The following is an 11,211-nucleotide window of genomic DNA, read 5'->3' as shown; positions in this document are numbered from 1 at the left end:
TGCAGAAATGGTTTTCACTTTGAGAAATCATCGGGAATGGCAAAAGAATTGCAATTTTAATCTTGCACCCCAGGACCCGTTAGTATTGCCCTTGGAGAAAGATAGAAAAGTTTGCTTAAATGCTATTGCTCTTTGTGCAGCATAGGACGGTTATGCACTAAATATCGGAGGAATCCAGAGGACGAGGATTTGATGGTAGCCTCCCAGAAAACGGGTATTGAGAATAACAGGGCTGAAGGTGCTGACAATGAGAATCAACTACAAGCACAGGCACCAGCACCAGAAAGGGAGATGTTGGAGGGGGGGCTGAAGAATTTAGTCTCACAGCAGGGCATACTAGGGGAAAACAATGGGAAATTGTGATTGTGTATTTAAGACAAGCTGTGGGTAGTGATGGTCTGGTCATGATAAAGATTCCCTTTACCATTATAGATTTGAATATTTGGAAACAAGTGGCTGGTAATTATGCATCATGTTTTTGAGAGTGTTGACTGGGATATCGTTATTCATATGGCTTGGACCATGGTAGAACGACAAATAACAGCAGGCACGTTGGCAGGTACAATGAATCTTCACGTACCTACCCCCGATCCTAACTGGGACCCTAATCAGGACCAGGACAGGCAGGCTTTGAAACAATATCAGAGGTGGATTTTATTTGGTGTTAGGAATGCAGTCCCCAAGGCAGTGAGCTGGTCTAAGCTATATGAGATAAAGCAAGATATAAATGAATCACCTTCTGGATTTGTGGAAAGATTAAAAGAGATGATGAGCAAAAGGTACAAAAGCTTAAGGGAGAGAGGACCAACATGATTTGGGAAAAATAATGGATGTGGAACCCCGAAATGGTTCAAATGGTGGTGGAACGGGGTTCAAGTCCCCAATTATTAATATTGTTGGTTGATAAAATACAGTATTGTGTCTTGTGGGTTAATCTATTGTCGTATATGTGGGGCGTAAGATAAGCTCCAGAGTAAAATTGGAATGCCTGAGGAAAAAAAAACAACAAAAAAACCCGAGACATTGTTGGCTGTTGCACTCACACAGGAAAGCAGGAAAGGGGGGAGCGGCCTGGGAGGAAAGGGTCAAAAAGGATTACACGGAAAGGTTTGTGAACAGCCTCCACAGGTTCACTTAGAGAATGATCAGTGTGCAGTTTGTAAACAGAAGGAGCACTGGAAGAGAGAATGCCTTCAGAGTCAAAATGAACACCAGAGATTTAGTGAATGCCAGGGCAGGCAGAGAAATTGATGACTTTAGATGAAGACTGAGGAGGACCGGGGGAAGATTCAAAACCCTCCCCAGCAGAACCCCTGTCTACTGTCAGGTTGGGGAATGATAAGATAAAATTGCTTGTAGAAACAGAAGCTACTTATTCTGTTCTAAATACTTGCAACGGGCAATTAAGCAAAGAAAAAGCTTCAGGCATTGGTGCCACAGGGTGGGCAGGAACCCAGCCTTTCTTTCAACCCTTAAATTTTAAAAATTGGCAAGTAGATGTTGACCCGTCAATTTCTTTGCATGCCCGATTGCCCTGTGCTGTTATTGGAGAGAGAGATACTGAGTAAATTACATGCATAAATTAGGTTTAAAGAAAGAAAATTCAGATACATGTTCCTGATGAAAAGGCTGTGGAGGCTCGAGTTTTTATGTTACAGAAACCAGCCACTTAGCTGGATATACCAGAGGAAGTGGAGAATACACCCCGCAAGTATGGGCTGCTGGAGCACTGGGACGATCACGAAAGGCAGAAGCAGGAACTATTAATCTGAAACCAAACATCAGACCAATATGACAGAAACAATATCCTATAAAACCAGAAGCAAGAAAAGCACTAGGGCCTCTAATAGAAAAATTTTTCGAGTACTTTGGGACAAAAATGGATGGTATTTGTACCAAGGCTAACAACCATCCTGGAACAGAAAAGCAGTCGTTGGCTTTCCCCAAGCAGGCTGCTAAAATATCAGGCTGTTAAAACAGCAAGTTGTGCTTTTAGAACACAATGTAGAATTGAAACTAAGTAACCTTTTGAACCGAACAGTGTTCATGACAACCCATCCAGAGCAGGAGAACTGACTCACAACTGTTTACAGACTATTGAGCAGGTGTATTCCAGTCATACCGACTTGCAAGATACTCCCCTGAAGGATGAGAACTACCAACTGTTTGTGGATGGGAGCAGCATTAAAAATGGACGCTGGAAAGCAGGATACGCTGCAGTAACCAAACATGAGAAGATACTAGAGGCTAAAGCCCTGACCCCACAACATACCAGCACAGAAAGCTGAGCTGATCGTACTACTGAGAGTTCTGCAATTGTCAGAAAGTCAAAATTTGCTTTTGAAATTGTTCATGCCCATGGGTCACATGGAAAGAAAGGGGATTGTTAACCTCTCAGGAGTCCCCTGTAAAATATAGACAAATAATGCAGGAAACTTGATTATGAAATAATTCTTATCATGCTAAGAGACCCCCCACCTGGAACAACAAAGACAATTGTCCAGGAGAATATTGGTCTATTGGGGTCATTATGGGTGGCTATGGTGTGTCTATCAGTCACTGTGGATCTCTATGAGACGTCTATAGAGTGACTATGGGAATGGGGGGAACCCTATAGGAGATGTAGTGGGGGGTCTATGGGGTTCTGTGGGGATTCTATGGGGTGTCCATGGATTGCTGTGGGTTGCTATGGGGCATCTAAAAAAAAAGTTACTAAAAGTGACTAAAAAGCAAATAAATCTGGAGAAAAAAATTAATAAAAAGCAAATAAAGGTGAATAAAACTGTATAAAGTCAATAAAAAGCAAATAAAAGTGAATAAAGTGATTATAAATTATTAAGAAGTGAATAAAAATGGGTAAGAGTGAATAAGCCTGAATAAAACTTGAATAAAAGTGAATGAAAGTTCATAAAAATGAATAAAAGTGAATAAAAAAATTGACTGATGTTGGGATACTTATGGGGCGTGGTGGGCGTTGTGCGGGCCCCATGGGGTCCTTGGGGGGTTCCTATGGGGCTCACTGTGCTGGCTGGGCTGTCTGCTCCTGGGGAGTACCTTCTGCTGGGCATGGAGCACCAGGAATACCAGAAATGCTGCCAGGATCAACACTGGGAGCTGCTGCCTCAGGTGCTGCTGCACCCCTTGGATCATCCTGGCACCGTGGGGCAGCTGCTCCTGGGGCTGCACCCAGGGGTGCTACCAGCCAGCACCCACCGAGAGATCTTCCTGCACCTCCAGGATGGATCTGGGATGATGCAAATGACGACAGGAATGCTGGAGGTTCCCTACTGATCTGCACACACTATGGCACTGCGGCGCGGGGAGCTGGTGCACGCCTTCAATGCACAGAGGTTTCGGCAGGGTGAGGGTTAATCTACCCTCATCCTGATCCATGGGCTCTTCCTCATCATCCTCATCATCTCCATCATCTCCATCCCCACACAGATGCAGCAGCAACGGGCAGGGCTTGCCCTGCAGCCCCGGCCCCAGGTGACGCTGGCGCTGAGGCAGGAGTTGGGGCCACATGATGGAGCCCACAACAGCAGGTACAGAGTGCCTAACATGACCATCTGGTGTCCACCACCTGCCACCTGCTCCTCCCCACCATCGCCATTTTGTCTTACCCTCCACCACCATTCACTCTTCTATTCCATACCCCATTATCCCCCCCTTCCCCATCATCTGCTTTCCCTTTAATCTGCTTTCCTCCCCCGTCACTGCCATCTTTCCGCCCACCGAAGCCAGAACAAACCTTCACCCAGCATCTCCCGGACAGCCCCGTGCCGAGCTGAGCCCCACTGAGCTTCACAGCCGCGCATGCGTTGAAGATAAAGCCGCGTTTCAGCCGCCGCTGCCACCTTCTCCTCCTTCCTCCCCGGCCGCCACCATCGCTCCCTCACACCGAGGGGCACCGCTGATTGGCCGCCGGTTGGATCTTAGGCAGAAGTTCTTTACTGTGAGGGTGCCGAGGCGCTGGAATGGGTTGGCCAAGGAAGTTGTGAAGGCTCCATCCATGGCAGTGTTCAGGGTCAGGCTGGATGGAGTCTTGGGTGACACAGTTAAGTGCAAGGTGTCCCTGCCCATGGCAGGGGTTGGAACCAGATGATCTTAAGGTCCTTTCCAACCCAAACTATTCTATGATTCTATGATTCTATGATTCTATTGCCCACTGCTTGTAGTCCCTCTGTGCCAGCCCATCTCACCAGCACAAGACTCCTGGCCTTGGGGCTCCTAAGGCTGTTCATACTGCCCTGGTAATTGAGCAGCCTGCCCCAAGCTAGTGCATGCAAAAATATGTTTCTCTTTTATTTACTTGCAGAAGCACGGAGTTGTTCATGTGTTTTTCCCCAAGGACATCCCTGCCAACAGATATCTTTTCCAGAGGGAAGGGTGTTCATGCTGGCCTTGCTGGACTCTCTTGCCCTTTTCCTGTACTCACTGCAGGGCTTGAACCTGGTGGTACTGCTCACCAGAGCAAGCAGGTTGTGGTGCATGGAAGCCACAGGGAGACGGTCCTAGGCAGATTCCTTTTGATCATTCACCATCTCCAAGGACACTGAGCACCCACATTTGAAGCACCAGTCAAGGTCTCCTTCTCTAACACATTGCCCTCTGTCCTCCTGCCCTGAGCCCATGGAGAACCCAAGCACAACCCACTTCATGGGGGACAATTTCTTCAGCCTTTTTTCACTTCCACTTTGGAAGAAGAGACCAAGCTCCAGACACCAGTACTAAAGAAATCTTTTATTACAGAGTTGTGTAATAAGGGAAGGAAGGCCAGCTATACCATTGTGCCAGACATGTGTGCAAGAGCTTCTGTCAGGCCAACTCAGTTCATGCCTCTTGGAAGTGCAGTGAATGCAGACATTCCTGGAAAGCCAGGATAATTACAGATAAAATGCAAAAAGCACAAGAGGTTCTCAAGATATCTTGGAAATCACTTCAGATGAGACATTGTTGCTGAAAGACTACAGATTGAACCAGCTTCTTCAGTGTGTCTTTGAGCTCCTGGTTCTTCATGCTGTAGATGAGGAGGTTCACTGTTGGAGGTACCACTATATACTCAGGTCTATACTCAGAACTGCCACCACTAGATCCAGGGATGAGGAGGAGATGAAGGGAGGCTTCAGGTGGGTAATCATGGCAGTTGTAGCAAACAGGGAGATGACAGCCAGGTGAGGGAGGCACATGGAAAAGGCTTTGTGTCATCCCTGCTCAGAAGGGATATTCAGCATGGCCCTGAAGATCTGCACATAGGACTCCACAATGAAACAAAACACCCTAAAGCTACAGAAGTCCATCTTCCCTGAGGTATGAGTCTGAGCAAGAGAGCTTGAGGATGGGGGGATTTCACAGAAGAACTGATCCAGGGTATTGCCTTGGCAGAGTACCAGTGTAAATGTATTGGCTATGTGCGCCAGCAAAAGCACCTCCCTGGGTTATGTGTCCCTAGCATTATGGGCTCCTAAATGTAATGCCCCCAAGGGTTATGGGCACTAATGTCTTTGGCTCCCTATGGCAAACACCCCTTAGGATTTACACATTCTAGGCTTATGGGTCTCTACGTTTAGTGACCCCTAAGTTTATTGATGTTGACCCCCTAGGGTTAGATGCAACTGTGGTTATGGTCCCCTTAGGTTATCCTCCACCCTTTGGTAAACGCCTTTGGTTATATGGGCCCCTAGGGTTATGGACCCCATAAACTTCTTGACCCACAGGGCAGCAAGCGTTAGAGTTATGGCCTTCTGCACTTATGTGTCCCTACGGTTCTTGACACTGAGGTTTAGTGTCCCTAGCGTTAGCACCCTTAAGGGCTATGGGGCCTTAGGTTTATGGCTCTCTCTGGTTAGCAACCCCTGGGTTATAGACCTCAGAAATGTTATGGGTCCCTATGGTCATGGGCTGTAGGGTTAGTAGGACCTATGATTATCCCTGGAGTTATTTGCCATCAGAATTAGCATCCCTGAGGGTGAGCCCCCACTAAGTTTGTCAGTCCCCTGGGTTTGTGACAGCTGTGTGTAATGCTTCTAGGGTTCACAGCTGCCAGATTTATTGGCCTCTACTGTTTATAGCCACTCAGGTCAGCATCTCATACAGTTAGCACCCTTTAGTTATAAAAGGGGGTTATAAAATGGGTCTCCCTGTCTGCCTGTGGCCTTCTGACGGACAGATTTCAGCCCAGAGATGGGTAAGATGCAGAAGGACATGCTGGCATTATGTCTTTGCTTCTTTTCTTATCTCAAAACACCTGTCATCTTCTCAGCCTCAGGAGGTGATGATGAGGAGCTAGGAAGCAGGATCCCTTTATTAGGCAGCAGAATTCAGGTGATGGCCCAGAGTGAACAGAGAGCCTTAAGCCTGTGCAGTTGGACTGAAAAAAAAAAAAATAAAATCAAACCATTATTTCTCTGGACACAGAGGAACCAACCACATGATTTCTAAGCCTCTTTCCTTCATTCAGAGGATGGAGCTGTGGATTGTCCCAGGTCACATTGGAAGATTTACACTTCCCTGGCAAACTGTAAGTCAAAACTACATATGAGGGGCCTTGCTCCTCAAATGTCCTTCTTTGCTCTTAATCCCCCTCAGGATCTTCCAGCCTAAAGATTGTAAGTCTCAGTTTATCTCCCATTTCAGCTTGATCAGGCAGGTCTCAGGAGAGGTCACTGTAGAGCTCAGGTGTTGACTATGTGCCTTTTCTATGAGCTCATCTTGGAGAACACCTGCAATGCAACAAGGACCATGTCTCTGGGGTTGCTGAAGATATATCACATACTTCAGTTCCATCCTGATTTAGCAGATGGAAGACAGAAACAAGAGGAGGACTGTAGAGGTAGGTAAAAATATCTTGGATTGACTGGAGTTTCTCCCATAGTCATTGAGTTATCCCAAACAAGCTGAGTTCAACAGAGTCTTATCAGTTTCTGTTGTTTCTGGAGCTCAAATATCACCATATTCCTATTAAAGGACACTAGTTTACAATTCAAAATCAGTGACTACGAGCTGAAGCTAATGTCAAAGTTTGTTGGTTTGGTTTTTTTTCTTCAGAGTTACATGTTCCCTTCAGAAAATATTATGGTCAGTTTAATCTAATTCACTGTAAGATATCACAGCCATGCCTGAGAACTTGTGATAAACTATGTATAAAATGCTTTTTCTGGTTGGGGGGGGGCAGTTGACATTTATGGTGGTTTTTTTTTTGGTTTTTATTTTTTTAAGGTATGGAAAATGTTTTAATGTTTACTTCAGTTTAAGAGAAACAGAAAACATCCTACATGTTAAAATTTGATAGGATGTTTTAGAATTGGCAGTCTGCATTCTCAAGGCAGAATTTTGAGGGAAGTTAAAAATACAATTTACAACTGACATGAATTAGAGAGAGTGCTTACCTGTTTCTAATGCTTGTCAATTGTAAAACCATGAAACATACGAATGCAGGATGCAGAGATTCTTTTGAAAATGCATACTATCAGCAACCCATATTTTAATTAGAAAGATAACCTACAAGTGAAGGAGTGCTCACTTGAAAAGAAGCAGGGGGAGCAGAGGCAGACAGAGGTGTGCCAAAGGGTAGAACATAAGATCTGGAACAAAGTTTCTGAAGTAAAGACAGAAGGATCAAAAAGAGGTGATGAGAATGAGGAAGGGATAATTTTAGACACTGGTAGACATCTGAATCTGAACTGACTATTGAGACCCCTGTAACAGTTGATTGTGAGAAATACATTCTTCTAATGTGCAACTTCTCAGGTCCATTTTAGGCTTTTACCTCAGAACAAGGCAAATTTGCCCTCTGGAAGTGCCCAATTCTGCTAATGCAGACTGATTTTCTCCTTAATTTACCTCTGTGTATATCAGTTGAGGCAAACTCTGATCCTGAACAAACTTTTTAAAAATTGCACTTCCTTTGGGCTTTTTTTTTTTTTTTTTTCTTTTAACTCAGGAATCTGGTGTGAAACTTCTCTTTTCTCTACTGAGGACAAACTATTCTAAAGCTTGTAGACACGATCATGATGAAGCAATCTGAGAGGTTTCAGCATCTTTCTTGAGCCATTTTATCTGGTCATGACTGGTATTGGTTTACCCTGAGTTAGGAGGTGTCTAAACACAGTTATTCAGTTTCATTGTACAGATCCATGAGGTTCTTGGCAGACTTCCAGGTGAATAGAGTGAGATTTCTCCCAATGCTAATGAAGATCTGCAAACCCTGTACAATTGACTTGGATAACTGAGATATACAAAACCAGCATAGGACAGATGTATGAGCGCCCAAATGTCCTTGCATACATAGAGATCTGAACTTGTCATCCAATGTTTCCTAAGCTTTAAAAGAGAGTGCACCATAACAGGTCATCTCTTTCATTTTAAGATTTGTAACTATTGTATATGTCCAAAATCGAATGCAAGGAGACTGAGAGTAGGATGAATCTATTAATTTAAACTAAAATCCTTCAGAGGTCAACTTTTGTTCTAACCTAACATGCACTTGGCACAGACATCATATTAGGTTACTATCAAATAGGCGGCAAGTGGAAAATCAGACTTTTAGGCTGATAGACAAGTTGGGTGGGATATGTCCCCATTGTTTATCAAGTCATGTAAGATTTTTGGCATCTGAAACACAGACATCTAACAAGTGATTGAGAAGCCTAAGCACAGCTCTATAGATTTACATATCATGGGCTATCCAGCATATCCACACAAGATCCACAGGAGTGCACCCTGTCTTCCCTGTATGGCAGATGATTGTCAGGGTGCACACCATCAGTCTTCTCAAAGAGAAGTAGATGCCTTTCTTTAGGACTGGAATTGTCTCTATGAATTCCATGTAACCTACTGCTAACAACAGGTTGCTATTTGGTTTGACTTAAGAAACATACCGTAGTCTTTCACTGTCACTGTTGTCACTGTCTTTATTGTTCCAAGATGAAACCCTCTGAAGAAGGGACCACCAGAAATAAAACTTCTTCAATTGTGTTTGTTATGCTGGGGTTTTCTCATTGTCCAGATATGAAAGTCGTCTTCTTTATCCTATTTCTATGTATTTACATCTTTATGGTGCTGGGAAACCTAATGATTCTTGTTATAATTAACATGGACCCTGTCTTCCACACCCCTATGTACTTTTTCCTCAGGAATCTGTCATTTCTGGAGATCTGCTACACCTCTGTCGCTCCGCCCAGACTGCTGGTCAGTCCTCTCTCAACTGATACATCCATCACTTTTGCAGGTTGTGCTGCACAGATGTATTTCTTTCTGTTGTTTGGGGAGACTGATTGCTGCCTCTTAGCTGCTATGACATATGACCATTACCAAGCCACATGCAACCCTCTGCATTACATGGATATTATGAATAAGAAGGTATGCATGCAGCTGGCTGTCTCTTCATGGATATGTGGCAACCTTGTGGCCCTTGGACACACCACATTTATCTTCTCTTTGCCCTTCCGTGGGTCCAATGTGATTAACCATTTCTTCTGTGAGATCCAGCCAGTGCTGATGCTTCTTTGTGGGGACACTTACTGGAATGAGCTACAGATCATTCTGGCTGCTGCCTTTGTCATCCTGATGCCTTTTCTGCTCATTTTGATGTCCTATGGCCTCATCATTTCCTCTGTCCTAAAAATCAGATCTGCCAAAGAAAGGTATAAAGCATTCTCCACTTTCTTCTCACATCTGACTGTAGTGATATCATTCTATAGGATGGCTGTGTTCATCTATATATGTCCCAAATCCAGCTATTCCCTGGATATGGACAAGGTGCTCTCTCTGTTCTATTCTGTGGTGACCCCTATATTGAACCCTGTTATCTACAGCCTTAGGAATAGGGAGGTGAAAGAAGCTCTCTTTAAAATGAGAATGGAACTATTTCACCTCAACTCCTAGCTCAGTTCTCCTCAGTTGAACAAATATCCACAAATATTTCACCTCAGAAGAAGCACCAGCACATTGTCAGAGGGATATAGGAAAGATCAGTGACAGGACTTTAGGATAGGAAGGCATTCAGCTCACCTGAGTTTAAAAAATGTAGATGTCTAACAGGAGTATCTGGTGGCATTTGAAGTGCATAGCCTTCAACTGCCATTATAGAACATGTGCATCTCCATTAAGTTACAGTTGCCACATGAAGATCTTGGATACAATAGGAAGTGTCACATGCTCCCAGGCAGGCACATACCTTTAGGCATAAGAATTACTCCACAGATGTCTCTGTAGAGGGACCTTGACAGTTTTGAGAAGCAGACCCATGTGAACCTCATGAAATTCAGCAAGGTCCTGCACCTATCAGTACAGACTAGGGGATGAATTGACTGAAAGCAGCCCTGCGGAGAAGGACTTGAGCATGCTGGTGCATGAAGAATTGGGTATGAGCAGGTGATATGCACTTGCAGGAAGAAATGTTTTATGATGAGAGTGGTGAGACACTGAAAGAGGTTGCCCAGAGAAGTTGTGGATGCCCCATCTTTGAAAGTGTTCAGAGTCAGGTTGGATGGGTCTTTAAGTAAACTGATCTAGTGAAAGATATTCCTGCCCACAGCAGGGGGTTGGAACTAGATGATATTTAAGGTGCCTTCCAACACAAACCATTCTATGATTCTATGAGACAAGTTAATCTGACTGGCTCGATTCAGTTTTGTGTATTCAGAGGTACCTACTGCCACCTAAAATCCCCTGGGACACTTCTGCCATCCACGTGGTCTTGGAGATATGACACAGGACATAGAGAGGATGTTGCCTTCTGTAGTAGTGGCTCAGGAGTGGTCAGGATGCTAAGGAACATCTTCAATTGCATAGACACCTGTTACTAGGTAGATGGACCATGGGCAGTGGAGTCTATTGAGTGATACATATGACCCAATGCATGTATCTATAAGCAAAGGAATCGGTCACTGGACTCTAGTGACCTACTGTCTGTCTAGTCTAATACAGACATCTAATGTCATTTGAAATGCCATATGGTTTTGGAACTGAACTCCCGATTATTATTTAGGAGGTCATAGATATGCCATAGTATCATCAATGGGCTAACACAGATGTCTCTGTCATCTCTGGGAAATGCATGAGGAAGTCCTGGATATCCCCGGGTGTCTCAAATAACACTAGGCATGTATGTTCAACTAAATGAATCAAGCTCCAAATCTCCTTTGGCACTAATGGGAGCATGGATACCTAACTTACTTGGAGACCCATATATAAATGTGGTTGGGAAAA

At 44.3% G+C, this 11,211-nt stretch overlaps 1 protein-coding gene across 1 annotated transcript; it reads left to right on the top strand.

Moving 5' to 3' along the window:
• The first annotated feature begins 8,925 nt into the window (after positions 1-8,925).
• LOC104400294 (olfactory receptor 10C1-like) lies at positions 8,926-9,885 on the top strand. Its single transcript, XM_010019034.1, has one exon. It carries the CDS (start codon positions 8,926-8,928, stop codon positions 9,883-9,885), a length of 960 nt encoding a protein of 319 aa, XP_010017336.1.
• The last annotated feature ends 1,326 nt before the right edge of the window (positions 9,886-11,211 follow it).

The sequence above is a fragment of the Nestor notabilis genome, unplaced genomic scaffold (assembly GCF_000696875.1).
Source record: "Nestor notabilis isolate BGI_N333 unplaced genomic scaffold, ASM69687v1 scaffold11097, whole genome shotgun sequence".
NCBI classification, from domain to species: Eukaryota; Metazoa; Chordata; class Aves; order Psittaciformes; family Psittacidae; genus Nestor; species Nestor notabilis.
The sequence above is the reverse complement of the archived record's forward strand: the minus strand, read 5'-3'. Positions and strand labels throughout refer to the sequence as shown.